The sequence below is a fragment of the Podarcis pityusensis genome (genome assembly GCF_964106645.2).
Source record: "Podarcis pityusensis genome assembly, chromosome: 1".
In the NCBI taxonomy this organism is placed as follows: Eukaryota; Metazoa; Chordata; class Lepidosauria; order Squamata; family Lacertidae; genus Podarcis; species Podarcis pityusensis.
In genome coordinates, this window is record NC_138028.1 from 11,040,621 (window position 1) to 11,065,791 (window position 25,171).

The 25,171-nt window shown below is 45.4% G+C and overlaps 1 protein-coding gene and 1 long non-coding RNA gene across 2 annotated transcripts in view; one reads left to right on the forward strand and one right to left on the reverse strand.

The window, feature by feature from the left end:
* The window catches only part of BRF1 (BRF1 general transcription factor IIIB subunit), a 200,807-nt gene extending 177,413 nt beyond the window's left edge, over positions 1 to 23,394 (forward strand). The window contains exons 16-18 of the mRNA XM_080976442.1: positions 12,121 to 12,172; positions 15,973 to 16,141; positions 18,701 to 23,394. Coding sequence (XP_080832568.1) covers positions 12,121 to 12,172; positions 15,973 to 16,141; positions 18,701 to 18,738 — 259 coding nt within the window. The 3' untranslated portion in view covers positions 18,739 to 23,394. The remainder of the gene's footprint in view (positions 1 to 12,120; positions 12,173 to 15,972; positions 16,142 to 18,700) is intronic.
* The window catches only part of LOC308470657, a 57,483-nt gene continuing 55,603 nt past the window's right edge, over positions 23,292 to 25,171 (reverse strand). Inside the window, exon 2 of the long non-coding RNA XR_013982506.1 lies at positions 23,292 to 25,002. This is a non-coding gene — a long non-coding RNA (uncharacterized lncRNA). The remainder of the gene's footprint in view (positions 25,003 to 25,171) is intronic.

A 25,171-nucleotide genomic window follows, 5' to 3' on the forward strand; every position in this document is an offset into this window, starting at 1 on the left:
TTCTCTCTCCTTGCCTCCTGTGTATGTCACTGTTATGGGGGACACTGAAGACACCCAATGGCACCCACTCAAAAATCCAAACATTGGCAACTCAGCAGGCATCCTTGCTGCTAACTCTAAGGTGCTTCTTAAAGGCTTTTTTTAAAAAGAACTGTAGAGTTGGAAGGAACCCCCAAGGTTCACCTAGTCTTGTTGTTTAGTAGTTTAGTCGTGTCCGACTCTTCATGACCCCCTGGACCAGAGCACGCCAGGCACTCCTGTCTTCCACGGCCTCCCACAGTTTGGTCAAACTCATGTTCGTAGCTACGAGAACACTGTCCAACCATCTCGTCCTCTGTCGTCCCCTTCTCCTTGTGCCCTCCATCTTTCCCAACATCAGGGTCTTTTCCAGGGAGTTTTCTCTTTTCATGAGGTGGACAAAGTATTGGAGCTTCAGGATCTGTCCTTCCAGTGAGCACTCAGGGCTGATTTCCTTCAGAATGGATAGGTTTGATCTTCTTGCAGTCCATGGGACTCTCAAGAGTCTCCTCCAGCACCATAACTCAAAAGCATCGATTCTTCGGTGATCAGCTTTCTTTATGGTCCAGCTCTCACTTCCATACATCACTACTGGGAAAACCATGGCTTTAGCTATACGGACTTTTGTTGACAAGGTGATGTCTCTGCTTTTTAGTCTAGTCTAGGCATGTCCAACTTCCAAGAGACTGCGATCTACTCCCACTAAAAAAAAAACTGGCAGTGATCTACCCCTTGGATTGACCAAAGTTGTTGAGCTTTTTATTTTTTTAGGGAGGCAGACTTGTTGAGCATGGACGTCCCGCGACTGACTGGTAGATCACGATTGACCTGTTGGACATGCCTGACCTAGTCCACTCCCCCTGCAATGCAGAAATTGCAGGTATAGAATCCATGACAGGTGCCCATGCAACTGCTGCTTAGAACCTTCCAGTGAAGAGGAGTCCATCTCCCTCTGAGGAATTTCTTTCCACTGTCGAGCAGCTCTTCCCATCAGAAAGTTCTTCCTAATGTTTAGTTAGAATGTCCTTTCTTGTAATTTCAGTCCATTGGTTCGGGTCCCTCTGGAGCAGCAGAAAACGAGCTCGCTCCATCTTCCATGTGACACCCTTCAGATATTTGAAGATAACTTCAGAGTTTTCCTGCTGATAACTCTCTCGTTCTGCTTGTGCCAAAGCCTGATTATTTCCCAAAGACTTGATTTGGGAAAGGAGTTAGCATTCATTATGCTTTTCGGTGACTGTATACTTCAGGGACAACATGCTTTAAAAACATTTGTTGACATTTCCTTTGATTCTGTGTATCTTTCACAGAACAGTACTGTATGTGTTAAAGCGGGTGTATGTGCTTTTTCTCCCTCTGCACCACTCTGTGGAGGAAGGTGGGCAATCTTTCCAGGGCGGCACTTTGAAGCTATCTGATTAGATGGCTTTAGCCAGGAATTTTAGAGAAATGTTTGCTTTTTAAATAAGAGATTTGCCTTAATCGGATGCTATAAATTGCAAACAAGAAGGAATGATTTGTGGCTTATAATTAGGTACGAGTGAAATATAATCTCAAAACAAAGTCCAAGTTCTGTTGATTTCCAGATGGTTGTGGGTATTTTTCTTTAATGTGCTGCCTACCACATGCAGGTAGAAATATCTTTTTCAACCATTTCTTTTACTTCACAGTTACTGTTTAAAAACTACCCACTCCCCTGTTCTGTGTTTTTGTGTGTTTGCCAGCAAGAGGTTTTTAATGTTATCTGATAGAGTTGGGGGGGGGGGATTATGGCTATGCCATCGAAGTGCTTTCAAGAGAGGAAGTGCTTGCAATGAATCTTGCATCACCTTTGGATAATTACAATCCCTGTAGAATGTTCCTGGAAATGAATGGTTAGTGTATGTTTTTCCTTTTCGTCTTTTCCGTCGTTATATTCTTTTTATGAGGCCTGGGTTTTGTTTTATTTTTTAAAAAACACAAATATTGGTTAACTTTGTCAGGAGGTTAAAAGCACTAATGTGGTTAATCTTGCACTTAAGATTGCTCTGCTATAAGCCTTAATGTAATTCAGGGAGCACAATTTGTTCCTTGATTTTTAGAAATTTACTATCTCGTTACATACAGTTTTAAATGATTAAATTCTCCACACAGTTTTACAGTTGGGCTATTTCATTACGTATACAAGCCTTCACAAACCTGGTGCTCTGCAGAGTGTTTGAGGACCGGGATGTTCGCAGGGAAACCAAAATGCTTGTTTACAAAACTACTGCACTACCAATCTTACTGTATGCTTGTGAAACATGGACCCCTTATGAACAGCATCTCCAACTTCTTGAAAGACTCCATCAACTGTGTGTCCAAAAGTTTTTACACATCACCTGCGAAGACAGGCAAACTAATGCCAGTGTATTGGAAGAAGCAAAGATCTCCAGTGTTGAAGCAATGATTCTTCAACATCAACTTTGTTGGACTGCTCATGTTGTTTGGATGCCTAATTATTGTCTTCCAAAGCAACTACTCTATTCCGAACTTAAAAATGGAAAGCATAATGCTGGTGGTCAACAAAAGAGGTTTAAAGACTGTCTCAAGGCAAATCTAAAAAAATGTAGTATAAACACTGTCAACTGGGAAACACTGGCCTGCAAGTGCTCCAACTGAAGAACAGCCTTTACCAAAGGTGTCATGGACTTTGAAGACGCTATAACTGAGGACGAAAGGGAGAAACGTTCTAAGAGGAAGGCACGTTTTGCAAACCCTCACCCTGATCAACTCCCACCCAGAAACCTATGTCCCCACTGTGGAAGGACGTGTGGATCCAGAATTAGCCTCCACAGTCACTCACAGACTCACTATTAAGACCGTGTTCATGGAAGATAATCTTACCCAGAAGAAAGCTCTGCAGATGTTCTGGTCATTCTCAACCAGCGCAACTGGAGTTGTAGTCCAAATATGGAGGCCACCATATTGGAGAAGGACAACCTGTAACCATTTGCTGGAGCTTCAGCATACCTTCTTAGCGTCAGTGCTGGCATAAGAAACACAACTAAGAGATTGAGAGCAGACCTCCAGTCATGGTTAGGATGGGCAGAAGGGGCCTGTGGAAGGAGTGTGTGATTCCATGGCCCATGCCAAACCTTCTCTTAACCAAGCATTGATCTGTGCCAGCCTTTTATGTCTCAGTGGCCCCACTTATAGCCAAGACTTAAACTGTGCTGGTAACACAGATTATAGTGATAGGCTATTTCTGTAAGTCTTAGAAAGCGGTACCTAAGAATGTTCCCCAGAGAAAATGTTGCATTGCAGTGTTGTTCTGGAGCCCATGAACTGCTTGGTGTAGCTGCTGCACCCAGTGGGTGTTGCTTGCACTGGCCTCCTTGTTGCTTGGCAGTGTTGCCCATCCACATGCATGCATGTATGGTATTGGAAGGAAACATGGGACTAGTCCGTAGCTGCCATCATGAGCAGCAAAGTATGGTGCAGGGTCAGGGGGAATAGGAAAGAGGTGAGTGGTTTAGCACTCAGGTGAGCTGGCTGTAATTTGCAGGTCTCCCGTTGAGAAGCAAGAGAATATAGAACTCCATTATAAGAGTGCTTGACAGAAAGCATGCATTCTTTGGAAAATCCAATTCTTCCTTGCTGCCATTATGCTGTTAAATGAACAGGTGGAATAAGGGGTTCACATAGTATAACGGTGCTTTGCACTATTCAAGATTAAGATCTCTCCCTCCCTCTCTCTGACTCTTAGAAAAGCACAAATTGGAGAACCTAGAGCTAGGAATAAGGAATTACCAGAATATGCTTGTCTGCTCTTAGTGGGATTAGAAAGACTTTTGGTAGATGGCAAAGGTGCCTGGCTTTATTTTCATGCCCAAGAGATTTCTCATGCTGGGGATTGCATCCCCATTCATGCTCAAACTAGATGTGATGGCAGCAGAACTGTTTTATTTAAGTCGGCCTGACCTCATCAAGCATAAAGCAGGGTGGAGATGAAGGGAATGCATCTGATTAGTAGAGAAAGAGGAATATATGTGGGGAGCTGAACCCTTGCTATGCCACTCCCTTATCTTTCCATGCCCTCCCTTTGTTTTTAAAAAAGCTGGCTCTAAAAAAATTCCTCCCACTTCCATCTTATACATATTTGCCACATAGCTAGGTTTGAACCCCAGGCCTGGGGCTAAATGCAGCCCTCCAGGCCTCTCAGTCTGGCCCCTGGGAACCTCCCCAGAGTCTAGACCATTTCCCCTCTCCAGGGCTTGCCCTTCACCAACCCAGTTCTACACCCGCCGCAGCTGTTTCTGCCTGTTTGGAATGTGTCTTTCAACTGTGATAATGTATTTTCCTTGCCTGGTTGAAGATATGCATGTTGTCAGGAGCGAACCAGCAATAAATCACCCAGAGTAAGTGAAGCTAACTCTTCATTAGAAGAAACGGGATCGGCTCAGGAGCACCATGCCTAATGAGCACAGCAATTCTTCTTTGGTAGATCTTGGCCCTGTGAGGCAATTGCAGAGACTGAAGGTATCTGCCATCCCACAGCTGCCTAGGTCTCCTCCTCTCCAGGGTTTTCCCCAAACAATCTGAGACTACACTGGCGTCTTTGCCTTTGCTCCGTCCACTTCATGCCTCTCCTGGTTCTGGGAGACCAGAGGGGAGGGGAGCTTGTTGCAGCAGGAGACCCCCTGTGCTTCTTCACCAGCCTGACCCATCTCTGCCCCTTAGCTTCACTCCTTTCCTACTTCAGCTTCTGCCTCTTATTCTGGACATCTCTCTGCCACAGACACTTCCAGCCCACTGAGCCCTGTTATCTCTTCAGCTTATGACATCTCCTCACAGTCTTTTCCCTCTTCTCCCTCTGACCACTCATCCCTGGGCTCGGAGCCTTCTTTCCTTGGAGAGTCCCCGGGTTGGTCCCTCCAACCAATCCACGACATATGTAGAGTAACCTCTGCCTTTTCCAATGGCTGCAATGTAACATCCACAAGGGTGAGAATTGCATCCATTGCTCCACCATCACTGGCATGTAGACTGGGAGGTTCCCTACAAGGGAATGTGGTCCTTAGGTTGAACTATGTCCCCCAGTCTCATTTGAGCTTGTTTGAACAGATGGGCTTCCCACCCTGGGTAGCAGAATGAAATTTCAAAAGAATCTTTTTCTCTTTCCCTTCATTCACATCCAAGGGGATCAGGGTGGCTAACACGATTCTCCCTTGCTCCATCCCCCTTTACCCTATTGCAAAATGGAGCGTCTTAATTTAACTTTCATATCATGGTGGCTCCCAGGGTGTCTGCATGGTCTAATTTTCACTTATAGAATGAAAGCAAATAAAAGCAGCTGTTTACCGCAGCCTGCCTGTTGCTGTTTCTTACCCTCCGTGTTTGTTCACTTTGGCAATTCAATTTATGCGCGCTTCAGCCCTGTCAGAATCCATTATATCGAATCTTCTTTTAAGTTGTTAAGCTAGAGGACAAACTTAGATGTTATCTTCTACAGCTCAATTGAAGACAGAACATGAGCTAAGCAGATTCAGCGGTGAGCAGACACAGTGACAAATTTCGTCCCAATCACATTTTGTCAGGAGAATGTCAGCTTTGTCAGCTCTCAGTGTTAAATAGCTCATTGGACGGGGTGCTAGTTAGATAGCTTTCAAGCCGGTTCAACCAATTTATTGCTTTGGGGGTGGAGGTGGTTTTTTCTTTAAACCAACTCATTTCAAAGGTTTAAGCAGTTTAATTGTAGACTGTTCAACAGTTGTAGACTGATTAATTTGGTATGGGGCAAATTTTCAACAGTGGGACTGTGACTTAGGGGTGTTCTCACCTCCATTTTGAAGCTGTTTTGGTTCCATTGTTTTATTGCAGTTGGAAATCGCAATGTAGCCTTTTGCATTTCATTAGTAAGTTATCGTTCACTACATTCAGCATTTCACCTGTGGTTTTGGTGTTATCCCAATTTGAGTTAAATCTGCTAGACAACAGGTGGTTGGTTAATCAACTTTAAAAACAACAACAAAAAACTTGTTAGTTGATTTTCCTATTTTCTGGGCCTTTATTTCTGGCAATCAGTTATTTTATCAACTCACATCATTTCTTCTGGAGCACTGTTGATACACCCCCTCCCCCAGTGTGGGCCCAGTGTGGGTGGATGTGCATGCATAAATTGTAAGGACACTGACTACGATTTAGGTCTAATTGAGCTGTGGGGCTTCCAGTGCTTAGGACTGTGCTCATTAGCCATGAATAATTACCAGAAGTATTTCAATTTAGACAGTGGCGCGTCCTGCAAGAACGTGGGGGAAAGTGCAATAAAATATAGCATACAGCAACAGTAAATTTTGCAAGGCATCTCCTCTGGAATAAAGACCCTTCTCAAGAAGAAGCCTGTTGGACCAGAACAAAGGTCCAGCTGGTCTAGCTTTCTCCTTATCAGAATGGACAGCAAGCTAGATGCGTTTGAGATGCCCACAAGCAGGACATGAAGGTGGGAATGCTCTCCCATGCTGATCTCCACCAACTGCTTAGGAACACGGGGCTTCTAAAATAGCCCTCATCATCGGGATTGAGGGGAAGAGAACTGCAACAGAGTGAGAGGTTCCCAAACTGTGGCCTGCAGATGACTGTCAGTTAAGTGGTCCATAGCATGTCTGTAAAAATAGAATTGAAAATCATACAGCACCTAGCACTGCTCATTAGAATTACTGCAACAGGAAGAAAAACCATTTACCGTATTTTTTGCCCTAGAAGACTCACTTTTCCCCTCCTAAAAAGTAAGGGGAAATGTGTGTGTGTCTTATGGAGTGAATGCAGGCTGCGCAGCTATCCCAGAAGCCAGAACAGCAAGAGGGATCGCTGGTTTCGCTGCTCAGCGATCCCTCTTGCTGTTCTGGCTTCTGGGATTCAGAATATTTTTTTGCTTGTTTTCCTCCTCCAAAAACTAGGTGCGTCTTGTGGTCTGGTGCGTCTTATAGAGCGAAAAATACGGTAAGTAGTTCACCAAGAACCTCAGCAGTTTACAAGTGGTTCAGAAGGGGAGTTGGGGGAGCCACTGTAATAGAGTATCCTGGAAGAGGTGAGTTGTCTGGAACACAGCACAGGACCACTCCATGCTTCACTTCCCACTTGTCACCTGTTTAGGGAAGTTTTTAACGTTTGATGTTTTGTCGTATTTTTAATATTCTGTTGGGAACTGCCCAGGGTGGCTGGAGAAACCCAGACAGATGGACGTGGGTAGAAATAATAAATTATTATTATATATTATTAATGTGATAGCTGTTAGCCATTGGATTGACCTATCCTTTGTGGACTTATATATTCTCTTTTCAAAGCCACCTAGGCTAGTGCCCATTACCACATTTTGCAGCAGCAAATTCCATAAACTTGCTCCCCTTTTGTCTGTTCTGAATCTACCCAATTTTATTAGGCTCCTCTTTGCCCTTCCCCAGAATAATAATAATAATAAATCTGAATAATCAAAGAAACATATGTGGTTTGTGCCAACTGCGGCAAGACACGTCTGTTGAAAAGTTGGAATAAAAGACCTGGGCCCTTCTTTTCAGGGGTTCTTTGAGCTTGAAGAGCAGTGTCTGCTTCTACCTCAGCCTAGAAAACAGCTGTTTTTTTCCTTTCCCCCCAATGATGGCATATCTCTTGGTAACTGAGCCCTCGCTGGTTAAATGAGACAGCAGAAGGAGCCAATATTTGTAGCCATGGCAGCCAGCCATTTACGATTCCATATGGCCGGGATGGCAGAAGGCTGCTTTCTTGTAAGGAGGTCAGGGCATTTGCAGTATTAAAAAAAAAAAAAAAGCGCCAGCAAGAATACCCAGCACTGTGAAAACTTTTCTGTACATCATGTACAGTAAAAGGGAGAATTGCTCCCTATGGATAATGTGATCGGCCAAAAGGCATAAACTATTTCCCCTCTCTTAAAAAAGAGAGAGAGGGAGGGAGGGGTAGGGAGAGGAGAAGCAGTATTGTGTGTAATGCCTTAGAGGGAAATAAATTGGTGAAATTATTGTTGGTGCTCCGGGTTTCCTGCCCAGGACTCCTGATGTAATAATAATAATAATAATAATAATAATAATAATAATAATAGTAGTATTTTTTATTTATACCCCGCTCTCCCCCGGCCAGAGCCATAAGGGGAGGGAAACATAAGGGTCAGACTGAGTCCAAACCAAAAGCCAGGCAGAACAGCTCTGTCTTGCAGGCCCTGCGGAAAGACATCAAGTCCTGCAGGGCCCTAGTCTCTTGTGACAGAGCGTTCCACCAAGTCGGGGCCAGTACTGAAAAGGCCCTGGCCCTAGTTGAGACCAACCTAACCACCTTGTGACTTGGGACCTTCAAAATGTTGTCATTTGTGGACCTTAAGATCCTCCGCGGGGCATACCAGGAGAGGCGGCCCCGTAGGTTATGTGGCATTCTCCACCCTGCACGCTCTGAAATCTGCCACAGAGGTCCTGCTTTTGTTGCCGTGGCCTTGGGAGGCTGCAGTGAGCAGGGTTTTTCTGTTGTGATCCCCACTCTGTGGAAGAGCCTTCAGAGGGAAGTCAGTTTGGCCAGGAGGGACAAAAGGAAAATGAGAAGAATCAAGAGGCTGAAGGCAGCGGAAGGCCATGGGTCCATAAGGACGAATGGGGCTGTGCCCCACAGAGCTCACTTCCTTCTTACAACCAGCCACCAATCCCAGCTTCTCCATTATGAAACCCTTCATCATCTGGTGATTAGTACAGTTTTGGAGGGGGAGAGAAGACAAGCAGGGGGCATGACAGATTTATAAAACGATGCAACGCTTTGCAGATAATGGATAGAGAGAACTAGATGCTAGAGATACTGGACTCCAGAGTCCTCCAAGTGAACACTGGAGATTCTGGAGAGACAAAAGGAGAATGAATTCACATAGTGCGTAGGTAAACTGTGGAATTTGCTACCTTGAGATGTAGTGATTGCCACCAAGCTGGACCGCTTGAAAAGAAGGTTGGACAAATTTATTGAGGATATGGCTACTGATGACTATTAGTCTGGGGAACAGAGGCTACGTGCCACTAAATCCAGTTTCTGGGAAAGCAGAAAGCAACCTTAAACTGCATCAGACTGTTTCTCCATCCAGCTGCCAGCTGTGGACTGAAGCAGGCACCTTCTGCATCCAAAGAAGCGAAAATGAGCAGGAAAGGGCTATCTTTGTTTTGGGTTTCCCATCACCACCTGGTTGGTCACTAGGGAAAACAGGTTGCTGGACTTTTTACCTTCCAGTTCATTGAGAAGTCAGGAGATGATTGCAGGTTGTGCAAGCAGAGAAGGTGGTTGGCTCTCTCTTAATTTTCTGTTAAAATGCTTTATTACTGGCTGTTGCTATGTGTGTTCTTGGATTTGTTTAAGCTTTTCTTAGGTTTATCTTAATATTGTATCCTTTTTGCACTGTAGTTTATCTTTTTATTGACTTGCAAGCTATTGCAAGATTCCCCATGAGGTGGGGAACAACATTCCTTGGGTGGAAATTTAAAAATGGATCTAACCAGTTATTTGTGAAGGTCAGTAATCTGCTCACACCACAGTTCCTTATAAATTTCGGTAGTTGGGTTGGAGGGGAAGGGAATGCCAATTATTGCACCATTTTACTTAAAAGGAAATTAGAATATTCTCTGTACTGCAGCGGAGCCTAACTACTTTCAGGGTGCATATGAACCCTCCTCGTCTGTAAAACAAATGTCAACAGATTCTGGTTTCCCTGGGGACTTCTTCAACAGCTTGTTCCTAATTGGGAGGCGAGGATGTCTTCAGGGTATCGGTGGGAAGTGTGGTTTCTCCTATGATGCCAGCACATTCCGGTTGCAGTGGCTAATCAGTATAATCACCACCATTCTTGTCTCTTTTTTAAAAAAAAGAAGACCTTTAATGTCTTCTGCACTGATGCTTAATGATGTGAAGATGCAACTAAGTGATTATCCATTAAAATCACCCTCTAGCTGTCTATGCTGCACTTACCTCTTGGTAGGCTGTAACTTTGCTCCCTAAGGTCCTGTGCGAACTGTAGTTAAGCAAATTGGCACCCCACTTACAATGCTTAACAAAGGGTGGGTGTGGAAGAGAAGCCCCTCCCCAGTGGGGAAAAGGTAAAGGACCCCTGGATGGTTAAGTCCAGTCAAAGGCGACTATGGGGTTGCGGCACTCATCTTGCTTTTCGGGCCGAGGGAGCCGGCCTTTGTCCACAGACAGCTTTCTGGGTCATGTGGCCAGCATGACTAAACCGCTTCTGGAGCAAGGGAACACTGTGACGGAAACCAGAGCGCACAGAAACGCCATTTACCTTTCCGCTGCAGTGGTACCTATTTATCTACTTGCACTGGCGTGCTTTGGAACTGCTAGGTTGGCAGGAGCTGGGACAGAGCAACGGGAGCTCACCCCGTCATATGGATTTGAACCACCGACCTTCCGATCGGCAAGCCCAAGAGGCTCAGTGGTTTAGACCACAGCGTCACCCGCTTCCCTGATAGGGTAGGGCTCCCCTTAAACCGGGGTCTAGAGCCCAGTTCAGACTGGAGCTGGCTTAAGGGGTATCATGAATAGCCTTAATGGGGCACTGTTTAACAGTGGGGAGGGATTTGCTACAAGGCCATGGAGAAGGATTTGTTAACTGAGTTTTGACCCGGGGGGCGGGCAGACTTACGTTGGTCACCTCAGCTTTGTATTATTATTATTAATATTAGATTTATAAACCACCCTTCATCATATGATCTCAGGGCAGTTCAAGGTAAAATCACAGTGGATCATCCTTCTGGGTTTGTTGGGGGTATCGTTTTCCACCGATTCTGCCCTGTCCAACTGATGGGTTCACGTTTTTAAATGTCACTAGGAATCAACTAGGCCATGTTGTTGCTACTGCTTCTCACTAATGACAAGTCTTCCATAGCTTAGTGGGAAGGTGCCCTGCACAGTCCATCTAACCAACATTTCCATTATTTTGCCTTCCGTGACCTGGGTTAACCCTTGCACCTTTCCAAAAACCTTCCAAACATTTTGAAAATCCTGTACATATTTACTTGGAAACCATTTAAATTATGCAAGCTAAGCAGACCACATTTATTCAGATAACAGAATTTGGAGTTTTAAAAGCAAAACACCCACAGCCCAAGGGAGGGAGATGCATTGCAGGGTTTGCCATTGTTTGTTTGAGCGGCCGTAACATTTTGGATGCTGTTCATCGGTGTACACTAAGACACCGTGAATCTGAAGAAAAGAGAGAACTGGATAAAACAGATTCCTCTGACTTTTTTTAATGATTATTTTTAATGCATTTTGTTCCCTTCCTTGTAGTCTTAGGGTAGCTTACTGTAATTATATACATAGAAAATACTGCTGTAATAACCTTCTGCACAATCAGCCCTTCACATATTTGCAGCCTGCGGACAAATGCTTAGCAAAAATTAAAATAAATTCAATTTTAAATGAGATAAAGTGTTTTTGTAACACATTTTAAAGCAGCCAAAGGAGTAGGCGATATGCTTCAAAGTGTGCCTTTGCAACTACTTATTGGGCCAGTTCAGAAGATAGGTAGTAAATTGAACCTCCTCTGGGTCCTCGGTATTACGCCAGAAATGGATTGCCATGCAAGACAGGCTGGCTGTTGCTTCTGTATAATGCCACTCCTTGTTTCCATAGCAAGCTGCCCTGGGAGTATTACTCTCCAGGGCTTCAGGAATCTTAACGTTGCTCTCAGGTGAACTTTCTTGCAACTCTGCCAGGTCTTCCTTGTTTATTTATTTGACTTACTACAACAAAGTCTCAAGCAGCTTAGGAAAAGATTAAGAGCCCAAAATGGGTCACCGAAAACCCAAATATATAGAGAATCATGCGGGATGAGCCTGATCCTGTAAGGTTTTTATTGTTGGTGCAGAGTGACCTGATGTGAATTTATTATTAGGCGGTGGTTTGTTAACTGAGCTGTTACTGATCTTTCTCCTAATTCTCGTCAGACGCTTTTCTGTGGGATCTTTGTTTTTCATTTTGTAGCAGGAAGGGTGCCAGTTGAACTGGTTCTTTAACATTTTCTAGATAGACTTGCTCAACCTTTTCCTTTCTGTTTCACATACAGGGTCTAACATTTTGAATTCTTCTTCCGTTCAGGTTAAGACCCTTGATTTCGACGCAGCTAGCAAAAAAGCCTGCAACAGAAGAGGTACAGTGTTTTGTTTGAACCTTCTAAAAATCCCAGTACCTGGAGAGTCATCCGAGTCTTTACATTTGCTCTGCAAGCCCTTTTCTTCCATCCAGCTGTTCTCTGCTTCTTTCGCACTGTGAGGCAGAATGGGATACTGGGTGACCGCTGGTTCCTTCTAGCTTTATGATTCTGAACTGAGTAGGACCTCAGCCAAAAAATCGTCCCAGAATAAAACAAGGTGCCTCTTCTATCCCCCCCCCAACTGTAACTACTAGCTAAAATACCAAACCAGTGCATACTGGTAGTTTGCAAAACGTGTGCAATACGCTTTTACTCAACCCCTAGGCATAAATCTCTGAACTCTTGCACCTTTCTAAACTTTTGCTAGCTAGATTTGATGGCTTGACATGTTTTTGCTGTTTCTGAAGTGGGGCAAGAAAGCACACACATCCTTCGTGTGAATTTAAAAGCCAAACTTCAGTTCAGTTCAGAAACCAATTCAGGAAGTTCTGCTAAAAGAGGACTTTGACAGCTTCACATTTAAAATGATTAAGAACACGTGATTCCATCCTCCACCCCCACCAAAAACAGCTTGCGCTCATGTCAAGGGAAATAATTTTATTTTTTTTCTGCTTTGTATGCACCCTCATTAGAAAAACCTGCACATTTTTAGAACGGAGACATTCAGGAAATGGACATGATAATTAGAAGAAGGTCACGTTTTAATTAGGGTTGTGCAATTTTTTAAAATAATGGTTCAATTGTAGCTCTTTTAAATTCAGCCATTCCTCTGTGAAAACATTCAAGGCAGATGGAAACTCCTGGCATAACAATTAATATAAATGGGGATGACGCTTCTTCTACCACTATTACTGCCTTGTCTGTTTCTTTTGATACCTGAATTCCCTGCAGCGGAGTACAGGAGATCTGGGGTTGCATAATTGTCTTGGCAAGCAAGAGCAGAGGTAACATGAAAGGGAAAAGCTCTTATCCTCTTGGCCTATTGCTGTTAGGATTATTTGGGGCTGTCCTTGAAGATCTCTGCCTTTCAGCTGGCAGGATGGTATAACTGGAAACCAACTACAGCAGGCTTCCTCAACATCAGCCCTCCAGATGTTTTTGGCCTACAACTCCCATGATCCCTAGCTAGCAGGACCAGTGGTCCGGGATGATGGGAATTGTAGTCTCAAACCATCTGGAGGGCCGAGGTTGAGGAAGCCTGAACTACAGCCATATCCTAGCCAACTCCTGCACTAGTTCTTTATTGTCTGAATAGTTCTGGTTTCAACTGGGACCTCGTTAATCAAGAGAACTTATCTGCTTCTGCTTTGCTTCACTGTGTATTTATTATTATTAGAATACTAACAACCTTGTACCCAGCTTTCAGCTCAGAAATTCTAAGATACAAAACAAAAAAATCAGTGCAGTTTTGAAAGGTTCTGCCATCTTGATTCGAATGCTGCCTAATTGTATCCAAACATAAACGAAAACTGACTCCTTGATCTCAGGAACCGCCATGCAAAATGAGGTTGCCATACCTTAATAGGTGTCCAAATGCAGAGTGAACAGGCAAACAGCTTTCCAAAATATATAGTAGATGTGTCTCTTGTCTTTTTGAGGGGCTCCACAGGACAGCTAAGTGACATTAAAGACCAGTGGTTGTGCCTAGTGCTCATGCAAGGAGATAAATAACTATACAACTTTTAGAAGACATCTGAAGGCAGCCCTGTATAGGGAAGGTTTTAATGTTTGATGTTTTCTTATGTTGGAAGGCACCCAGAGTAGCTGGGGCAACCAGTCAGATGGGAGCACAGCACATCCCTTGGCATAACAGTTGCGCAAAAGCTTGCACTGCTAGAAGTCTTCTGAAACTTGCTTTTATTTTCCTGTTTTCTGTATGTTGTACCTCTCTGTCTCTTTGTAATATCCCCTTGGTGTCAAATGAGAGTTGATGGTCTGGTTGCCAGTTCACTGAGTATCAGCGATGCCTCTACAGCAGATCAAACTGCCTAATTAGGAGTTCAGCCCATTGGCCCAACCTGCCTCTGTTTGCTCTGCTCCATTTGGCAAGAGCTTCAAAAAGTCTCAGGCATGAGTCTTCTCATAATCCTCATAGGTCACATGCCAGAGGTTGAACCCATCCCCATCCATCATCTGGCTTCAACTGCTCATGCTGCCAAGCTTCTGGTCCGACAAACATTTTGAAGTTTTGTTTTATTATGACTTTTTGAATTGGATCAGATCATGTGCTCTTTGTTGTATATCTTGTTGCTGTAAACCTCCTTGTGTATAGTAATGCAGAAAGGCAGTACAGTCGTACCTTGGACGTCGAATGGAATCCGTTCTGGAAGTCCGTTCGACTTCCAAAACGTTCAAAAGCCAAATTGCAGCTTCTGATCGGCTGCAGGAAGCTCCTGTAGCCGATCAGAAGCCCTGTCAGACGTTCGGGTTCCAAAAGAACGTTTGCAAACTGGAACAATCACTTCCAGGTTTTGCAGCGTTCAGGAGCCAAAACGTCTGAGTTCCAGGGCGTTCAGGATTCAAGGTACGACTGTATACAAATTAAAAAGGAAGTAAAATGAATTGTAGGGGGCTGGACTACATGACTCTTGGGTGTACCTTCAAACTCTATGATTCTGTAATTCTCTGATTCATTCTGCACTTGGAGCAGGTGTTGCACCATTCAGTTGTGGCCCTCCTCCTAATTACCGTATTTTTCGCCCTATAGGACGCACTTTTCCCCCTCCAAAAATGAAGGGGAAATGTGTGTGCGTCCTGTGGGGTGAATGCAGGCTTTCGCTGAAGCCTGGAGAGCGAGAGGGGTCCAGGCTTCAGGAGAGCCCCACCACCAGCCCCGCAAGCTCGGGAGGCAGCGGGGAGGCGCAGCACGCCATCCCGCTGTCTCCCAACGTGGTTTGGAGGCTGGCGGCAGGCTTCCCCCTCCCCCAGCCCCGCAACCCATTTTGGGGGCTGGGGTCGGGGGAAGTGCAGCTTCGCCATCGCTCTAGGACCCGTTTTGGGGGCTGGGGTCGGGGGACGCTAGGGCTTCCCCCTCCCCCAGCCCCGCATGCTCCCAGAGCAGGCTTCGCGCAGCTCTCCGCAAGCTGTGGGAGCCCGGCGCGACTTCACGCTGGACTCCCACGGCTTGCGGAGAGCTGCCTGTTCTGGGGGCTGGGGTCGGGGGAAGCTCGGGCTTCCCCCGCCCCAGCCCCGCGCCTGGGGGGGGGAATAATTTTTTTTTTCCTTTATCCCCCCCCCCAAATCTAGGTGCGTCCTATGGGCTGGTGCGTCCTATAGGGCAAAAAATACGGTAAACAGTTGGATGCAGAATTGCACAATGAATTGTTAACTCTTTCTCTAATTGCAGCTGAATGGTACCTAATTCACTGGGCGTTGTGCGCATCACCTTGTTTTATTTTGTGCCTAGACAATTGTTGCACCTCAGAAGGTTTGGATAAAGGCAAACCTCTTGAGAGAAAACACTTACAATTTCCCCGAATAGTTTCCCCAAATAGTGTCGCTTTTAAGAGCTTGTACCTTGTTACGTGCTAATATCCACCTGCAACATCTTCCTCATTCAGTCTTTGGCCATGCTTTGAAATATCCAAACAACTCTGAATTTGCACAGGAGAATGGGAGTTTCCCCCAGAATAGCTCTAAGCTTCTTAACGAGGAGCTTTGATAGGGGGACAATAAGGAATCTGCCAAGCGATTTTCTCTTCCTTTCAGTGGGGGATTTTAAAGGGGAAAGGTGAGAGGCGATGGGTCTAGGTTTTTCTTCTTCTTCTTATTATTATTGCTTTTCTTATCCTTTGCAGGCAATCTTTCCAAGCACTCAGACAGAGGCCCAAGCAGCTGAAAAGCCAGCAAATGTATTGGTAGAATCCGGGCCCGTCTCGTACAACCATGAGGAAGAAGTGGAAGAAGAAGAAGTCGAGGAGGAAGAGGAGCACTGCATGAGTGCCCTACAGCTGATGGGGGGAAATGGTAGGGTCTTAACTTCATCCTTTGCAAACACCCATCCACTTAAAGAAAGGCCAAAAACCCTCCTTACCCCAGTAATGGCAGCTCTATACTAATGTTCCAGATACCTTTCTCTCCAGCTCCTGCACGTCTTCATCAGTGCAGGTAACAGAAGGACCCCATGGGGCTACCATGGATTTAGGCTGCCAACCTTCTTCTGTTGTTGTGATGTACACCATGACAGTACTTCCAGGCTTGAGTAACGCTCATAAACATTTCTTAGCAAGACAGTCTTTCGGCGGTGGGAGCCATCGAGTCGATTGAATTCAGCGTCTACAGACAGAGCTGAGAATACACTCCGAACTTGGGGTACAGCATTATTGCAGCACGGAAGCTTCTCGTTACAGTGTAAATATGTATAGCCAAAGACTTGACACAGAACCCACTAATTGTGGTGCCTGACAGTGTCAAGGGGAGAAGGCTGGTGCTGGAGTGTTGATTATTTACTGCGCCATCGTCTCAACACCCTTAATTTCACACTGGTGCCGTTTTCAGCTTTTGTGCATGGTCTGTAGAATAATCACAACAGAGTGGTTTGATCTGAGTGGAAAGAGGTCATTCAGACTGCAGGAAACTCTTTCTCCTTTAGGAAATATGATTAGAATTGCACTCCCAGAGAAGTGCAGCCAGAGATGTGTGCCTGGGCTGAATGAAGCTGAAAGAATTGTAATGATAATAATTTTGTATATTAAATAGTATCAGTACTAGTAACTGTACAAAATTAGAGCTCGCTGAATCATTTCCCCTCTACTACTGTAACTGTTTTTAAAACCATTCTAAACATATTTTTGTCTCCCTGTTATGCAAACACTGATATATTTGCATCACAAATTTGCATTGCATTGCGTCACCAAGTGTTCAATTGCACCATGATCCAGGCCAGCTGACCATCTCATCTTTGACTCTTAGAGCCATGCAATCCCTGTCCTTTGGAAATTTGTCAGTGCATTTTAAAGCCCTCCTTGTTTGCTCAAGCCAGTTAGTTAGTCAGCCTAGGGATGTTGAAAGCCAGATATCGAAAGCAGAGAAATGTACTGATAAGAAAATCAAGATTAAAGTATACCTCTAGAGATGAACATCTCCATCAAGAGGGGGAGAGAGTTGTGTTATTGCATGATCCACTAAAGCATTTAGCAAGGATCTATAGCCATATAGCCATCCGTAAAATTGCAACCAATTAAAACCCTGTTTGTAAAAAAAAGAAAGAAAGAAAAGAAAATGCAGCAGCGGCTACAAATAGAGCTATACTCTTTGGCAATCATTTCTACATACATTTGAAGAGACAATGTGGTATAGTGGTTAGCGTGTTGGACTTAGACTGGGGAGATCCAAGTTCAAAAGCTTGTCTCTTAGCCTAACTTTCCCAATGAAGATAGGGAAGAAGGAAGGAAGGAGGCAGGCCCATATGTGCCACCCTGAGCTCTTTGAAGGAAGAGCATGATATATGTGCAATAGCATTTGGAGGATGTTTAATCTGATGCACGTTGCAAGCCTAAATGTAAAGAGGTTCAAACAAATCAGGTCTAAGCCAGTGGAGAACTAGAATTGGAGCCACTTTAATTTGATTTTTAACTGGAAAAGGCAGTTTTCGAAAACTTTAATCTCTCCCTAAGTCTCCCTAAGCTTTTAGAATGGGGGGCAGATTATAATTTAAATGATTTACTGCAGAAGCAGATTCAGCCAGCATGCGCACATCTGTATCACCATTGACCATTAAGTGTTGCTGAGAAAAGGGTTCCCTGGGTTATCAGGGGGAAAGTGTACATGACTGAATATAACAGAATGAGGCAGAGGCAGACAGGACAGGAGAGAACTGTGAAGGTACCTGAATTGGATGGAAAGAAAGGACTATTCCTCTCTTTCTCAGTGTGGTGTGAGTGAGTGAGAGAGAGCAGAAGGTCTCAGATTTTAACTAAGCTAAGCCTTGTATTCAAGCACTGGCCTGGCAGCCAGAGGTGACACAGAACTGCACGCAGGTAGGTGCATGCAGTTCCATATGGCTGTAGGGGCAGAGGAGGAAGCCCCTTTCTCTGTAGAAAAGCAGCCGGCTGAGGGAGGCAGGGCAGAGCTCTCTGCCAGCTCCTGGCAGGCTAGTAACATTTTTGGGAGACTCGCAACTTTTGGGGGCATGTTCATAAGGCTCTTTTAAGGAACAGATCTCCTGGGGTAGGTTAGTTTAAAACCCAGCGAGCTTTTTTTTTATCTCTCCAGCGAAACCTGCAATTTGCTTACCTCGATGCACCTAGAAATTACTTGACAGTTTGGATGCTACAGAAATTGGCTCACTTGCTCATTTCTGTGACCTACATTTAAACTCTCTGTCTTTTAAAAAGTGTTTCATTGGAATGCTTTTGTGTGTGTGATTTCTTCCAGTGCTTTCCCGTTCCCTCCCCATTGTATATTTTCCTGGGAGGGACTATTTCTGTTGTCTTCTGGGAGTGGGCGAGGTAGAGGCTAATGTATTAAGGGATCCTCAGTGATCCTGTTTCTTCTGATAATTTTTCTCCGCTTTGGTATTTTCAGATTATGGCTGTGAGATGGACGACGATGAAGGATACTAATTGCCTCCTAATGGGATCGGTGAAGGAACTTAATCTGGCGATGTCAACAAACCCTCCTGACTTCCATTGCTTGCTGGTCAGTTTCCATTGACCTGTAGCCTGGCACCGGCGTTTGGCTTTCGAATACTTGAAATGTTTCTGGATCATGTTATGAGGAAGGGATTCAGCGAAGCATCAGTTTCAGGGAACAAAGGAGAAGAGTCAAAATGGCTGGCACAACTCGGCGGCGCGGTGTTGGACCTGCCTCGCGGCTGCCCTTGGTTCAGCCATATCTCTGTAAAAACACATATATGACAAGGAGCAAATCATAAATGTGCAAAACCTCCAAGTGGAAAAGCTGTGGACATGCACTGTTTACATTGGGGGTAATAAAAGCACATCTCCCCGCCCCTGACCTTGGCGTAGCATCCATGTTTCCATGCTGAAATAAATAACATCAGAGCTGATATGCAAGCTGCCCAGGCAACTCCTCTTGGAAAGCAATCCCAAACACCTGGTCCCCCCCCCCAAATACATGCAGTGTTACCCTAAGGTTAGAGCACCATTCAGCAGGTATCTCATAGAGGACAGCAGTGGTACCTTAAGAAGTTTGGAGAAGCAACAGGAGGGTTTGTCAAAGTTGGTTGCTGTACCACGGTGTAGACCTCAGAGGTGCAGGAAACAGTTTGGACATCTCAGTAAGGGGAGGCTGTTCCTGCTCCTAGGAAATTAAACCAGGCCTTTGCTCACCGCTGCTGTAAGATAGGGATAGGGCAAGCGAGGGATTGGCAGGGGAGAAGAGTTCAAGGGGTAGACCTGACACCCCTGCTGCTGGCTGTAGGGCATCTCACAAGCTCCTATGCTTTGGTGATGCACTTAACATTTAAGAGTATGGGGATTGTGTTCACTTTTTGTCCTCCTGGCAGTCTTGGTTGGCTTGGCACAATAGACAGATTTGTCTCCAGTAAGTTTTACTTTGCTTTGTTTTAAGGTAAATAAGCTACTTCCCCCTCCCCCCTGTCCCTAATGTAATTTAATTTAATGTTATTTAATGAGGTCGATACAGGCTCAGCCATGCGAGAACCTTGACCAAGCTCTGCTCTCTCGGCTCTGTCCAGTAACCTGTCAGAACTTTAAACCTTGTGAACCTAAGGTTAAACCAGACCAATAGTTTCCCCCCTCCTCATTTCAGGCCTTGCAGGATTGTGGCCTGAATTTTAACTGCCGTTGCGTTTGACTCCTTTGACTTTCTAGTAGCACGGCATATATTTGCTTGCCGGTAGCCAAAGGACGCATACCACAGGGGCGGTTCTCATCACTGTTGCCTGGCAGGCAAGGAGGATGTGCCAAGTTGACTTTGTGGGAAATGGATTCCCCACCCCATCGAGGCAAAAATACACCCAGTTCTCCATGTTGGCCTTGTCCATGCCAAAAGGTCAAGCTGCCTCTTTTCTATGTCATTGCTTGCTTTTAGCAGAGCTCCAGGTTGGAATATCCTAGTTAGAGGATGAGACCGAAAGCAATCCTTTCCCGAATTCAGAAGAGCTACTTCTCGCTCAGCTGGTATTTTTGAGATGTACCACTTCGGACTGCAAGTGGTGACTTACATAGTGACCTACTTGGCTTCACAAAAGATAAAAATCCCTCCATGCAGACAACTTAGTATGTTGGAGAAAGTTTTCTATGTGGGCAGATATATTTTTGTATGGAGAAGTATTTAGTCCAGGGTTGGGGAACCTGGTGACTTCCAGATGTTGCTGAACTACAACTCCCGTCATCCGTGTCCATTGGCCATGCTGGCTGGGACTGATGGGAGTTGGAGTCCAATAACTTCTGGAAGGCCCACAGGTCTGGCACCCCTGGTTTAGTTGACGAGGCCCACCATCCCCCACTCTCAGCCTGTGATGTTCCAGCCCAGATGCAGATTTGCCAGCTCATTGAGAACTAGACTCCCAAGTCCCTGGGAGATGGTAGGACATGGCAGAAGGAGGTGACTCAGATCTCCTGGGACATCCTGCATTTAATTCTCTGACTGGGATTTATCTGGGTGTTTATTTGAATTACTAGGTCTTGATCTGGAAAATGGAGATTCTTGTTTTGATGGTACGTGGCCGCTTCTGTTTTGGCAGAGATTGCTGTGGCAAGCTCCCTCCTAAAAAAAACAAAGAAACAAAAACCCCAAATTATTCTTTTTAGGGACCAAGTACTAGGTGGTGAGCTTGCCAGTATCGCACTATCTGCTTCTGTGTGGTTGGCTGGGTCCATGCAGTTGCCCTGGCATTTGCAGTCTGCTTTTCACGTGGATATTCCAGGCAGCTTGGCATGTCTCCTTGCCAGACTTGCCTCCTTGGGGCCAGGTTTGTATAGCTAGGCTCTGATTTTAGACTACAACTCCCGTCAGTCCCAGCCCACAAGGTTAAGGAAGGGAGAGCTATGGAATCTGGCCAATCCATATGAAATACCAACTACAGAAATAGGAGAAGCAGTTTTGGGGGAGATGTTTAATCTTATTCTCGGGCTTCTATTGGTCCTTTAGCAGTTTGATTTTGAATCCAATAGCATGTCATTGCTGAGGCAAGAGAAGTTTGCCCACTACTCAGCTGCTAAATGCTTAAGAGGTCCCGTAGGATCAGCAATTCCCCCCTCCTCCCTCCCCAATGTGTTACTTTGGCTCACTGAGGGTTTTTTGCTTGGTTGGCTTTTTAAAGGGTTGGGATTCTGAGGGCCAAATTCAGTGTCATGATGGAGGTATGTGATCTTTAAATTCTTGCAGAGAGCACCCACACAGGAGGCACAGTTTGGATTGGGCCACAGCACTGGGGGAACTGGATTGAACCATCCCCCAGGTGCTTCCTAATGAAACTCGCCCACCCAAGCTGCTGTTTGTCCTCTTAGGGAAAGCTCATGTATACTTGTAAAAGTTGTAGCTAAAGTGGGGGCAGGGGATAGAAACGCTCTCCTGGCACCACTGCCTCATTCTGCTGTTCTCATTTGTCACTCGCCCCTCCCCAAATGGAATTGAATTAAGGCCAATAGGTGGTTCCCTCCCAGTGCAAATAGCAGCTTCAGAGAACCAGTTTTCATTGAGACCACGGCAGGGGAGGAAAGGGTTAAAATACCATACACTGCCTGCAGGAATCCCAGTAATTGTATCCACTCCCCAGCGACTGCTATTTTCATTTTGTTGAAAGGATGCACATCAGGTGCAAAGGCACATCTAACAACCCATCCAGTTTGGCCCTGAGTTTCAGTTCCCATAAAGGGGAAAGTTCGCAGGCCTGCTGAGGAGCATTCACAAGCCACCAGCTCTGCTGCGATCCTTTGCTTTCAGCTGCAGGAGGACTGGGGTGTGTGTTTTGTCTTGTGGCTGCAGAAAGGTGTCGTTTTAATAAACCTTGGAATGCATAAGGATTTTCAATCCTGCCTCGCACATTTCTAAGTCATGTAATATTACACGCAGATTTCTTTTATTTTTCTTTCCTTTTCGGAGTGCTCATTCCTTCTCGGTGTAACTAAGCTCAGGGAATACAAACGGATTAGCAGATGCCACCTTCTGTTTTCATAACTACTTAGGGAAAATGTTAAAATAAAGGCGAGTACACAGTTCACCCTTGTCTGCTACTGTTAACATATCACAGTGACCTTGGGGGAGGCACTTGGCTGCGTTTCCCTGAAAATAATTTGGAGCTTGCCGAATTCTGCATTCAGATGATGATGAGAGCTCACAGGCTTTCGAGAATGGTTGGTTTTCGATTGCGAGGTGTGAATCCTGGCTCCCTCCCACTCCTAGTGTAGCGCACATTTCCTAGGCAGAATCCTCAAACTGTGGCATTGTGCTTTTTCTACCTTGAAGTCTTTCTAACCTTTGGTCACTTGGCCTCAGTTCACAGACTTGCCAACACTTAGGTGGGTGGAACAGGAACCCTACACGTTCCTGATTATGCAGATCCAGTTTTTGCAGCATCCTCCTCCTCTCTTTTGAGGACCTAGAAACCTCCATGTGATCGGATGTTTGCGCAGTCCTGCATAGATGCTGTCTGCACAGTGGAGGAAAGGGGCTAAGCTTGCTCCTCTGCGAGGCAAATGTATAAATTGCATTTTAGAGAACAATTTAGGGCAGGCAACCTTTGATGGTGACGTGTGTGCACCGATTGCATCTCAATTGTATGTTCTGTTTCATGAGAGCGACTCCCTTCACCACAGAAAGACTTTGGCGGGAGCTGTGTAGCATCGTCTTAAAAAGTGACCTCCGTATTAGTTCTCGCTGTGCTGTTTGCCTTCCCTCTGGATTGCGTGGGAGTTTATCGCCTCTTGCTGTTTTTATGTATCACTCCTTGCATAGTCTCCTCGGCGCCTGTTGCTCCCATCTTAACAAGGCCAATACATTTGGTGCACGGCAGTGCCAGCGAATCGAAACAATCTGCAAGCATCTTGAAGGGTCCTTCCAGCCCACATCACGAGCCACGGCCTGCTGTCTCCCCTCCTCACCCCCCAGACAAATTGTAATATCTGCTGTAAATATTATTTTTTTAAAGTCATCTTTTATTATGTGTTCTTGCCTTCCCTTGCAGGCTTTTTGTTTCTTAAGACTGCTTCTGTGTGACTTGGACAGCAGTGTACAAAATACCCAGTGTATATCCTTATTTTGTGTCTACAAAGCAAAAGTGTTTAAAAACATTTAAGGGTGTGTGTATGTTTTCTTTGAAAGTGTGTGTTTTCCCCCTTCCTGAATAATGCATAAACCGACACTCTCTTTCCACTCTCTCGACTTGGCACCCTGTGCGGGGGAACCGCCCGCACCGTTCTAATCTGATGCTGATAACTTAGTAAATGAGACACAGAGACATTTCAGAACCATTGACATGTATCAAAGCAGGACTAGTGGTTGGGATCAATGGGACAGCTGGAATGAGGGGTTCAGAGATTCAGTTTGGGGCTTCCTTCACAACTGATGTTGCCCCATGGCAGTCTTCCACGTTACTGTTACCTCGCTCCCTCTGTCCTTTTCTTACCCACGTTTATCTGTTGGCAGGGGAGCTTTCATTTGGTTCCTGCTGTGGCAGTATTCCAGCACTTGGGAAGCATGGGAAATGTATATTTCCTATGGACCCCGATGCATACGATGTTGCTGCTGTAGGAACCATGGGCCTCACAGACGCCCTGCTATGGGGCCTTGCTGTTGCTAATTGGGAGGAGAGGGGAGGCAGTGGGGGTTTCCCACAGGGCATTAAGACTCTGCCATACTTATTCTGATGTCGGCAAGAGAGCAATGGAGCCCACTCTTCAGAGAGAGCTTCCTGAAAAAACAAACATTCTTGCTTCTGCTGTTGCCCTCTCTGCTCTGGCCACCCTCTTCCAGCACAGTTCTTAGAGGTGCATTACTTTCATAGGGAGAAGACTGAGGGCCAGCTAGAGACCTGGAAGGCAGCATTTGGCAGCAAGGCTGGTGTTCCTCATTCCTTATTTAGGCCAGCATTGCCTTTGGTGGGTGGTCTCTCCCCAGGAACTTGGGCAGAAATCTTTCCCAGTCTTCCTTGTTGGAGACACCAGGAGCCACGCAGAGCATGATACCTTCTGCAAGTGAGCAAATGCCCCTAATTCTGATCCTCTGCATTCTCACCAGAAGTGAACTACATCAGATTGCAGAAGACAATTGCCCGTGCTCATGGCTTAGGGCCAAGGCATCTTCCTGAGTTGTTTTATTTTTTTAATCATTTCCATGCCACTGCACATATCCAAAGGAATCTCCAAGTGGCCTACAACCTTCCTTAAATAATCAAATTGTGTATTGCAAATGAGAATCAGATGCAGACACACTTAATGAACCACATTGAAAATGACATAATTTTAATAGGAAAACAACACATTCTGTGAAACGTTTTTTGAAAAATACAAAGTAAAAATTCCATATATAAATGAGTGTCAGGAGCGAGCCGGCAGTAAATCACACCGTGCAGGTTGGAGTTAACTCTCTATTAGCAAAAACCTGATCAACACAGGATTGTCAGGCCTAATGAGTACGGCAACTCATCTGGCCCCCATGAAGCAGAGACTGAGCCCCTGCTTTCCTACAGCTGCCTAAGTCTCCTCTCCAGGGGGTCTTTCCAAGCAATTGGAGACTGTCTCTGTGCACAATCAACCTCCCTATCCTTTTAAAGCCATTTCCGGTCCTGGGAGGCAAGGGGAGCAGGGGCCTTGTTGCAGCAGGAGGGGGAGACCCCTGTGACTTTCCCCCAGCCTGCCTCACCTCTGCCTCTTGGCCTCCCTCTTCCCACTCTGCTGCCTCTGATTCTGGGCTTCTCTCTGCCACAGACTCTCCCAGCTCACTAAGTCCCGTTACCCCTTCAGCTTCCAACATCTTCTCTTCCCAGTCTTCTCCCTCTGACCTCTCCTCATTGTCCCACAATCACTCCCCAGGCTCTGAGCCTTGGGGGCTCCCAAGCTGGTGCTTCCT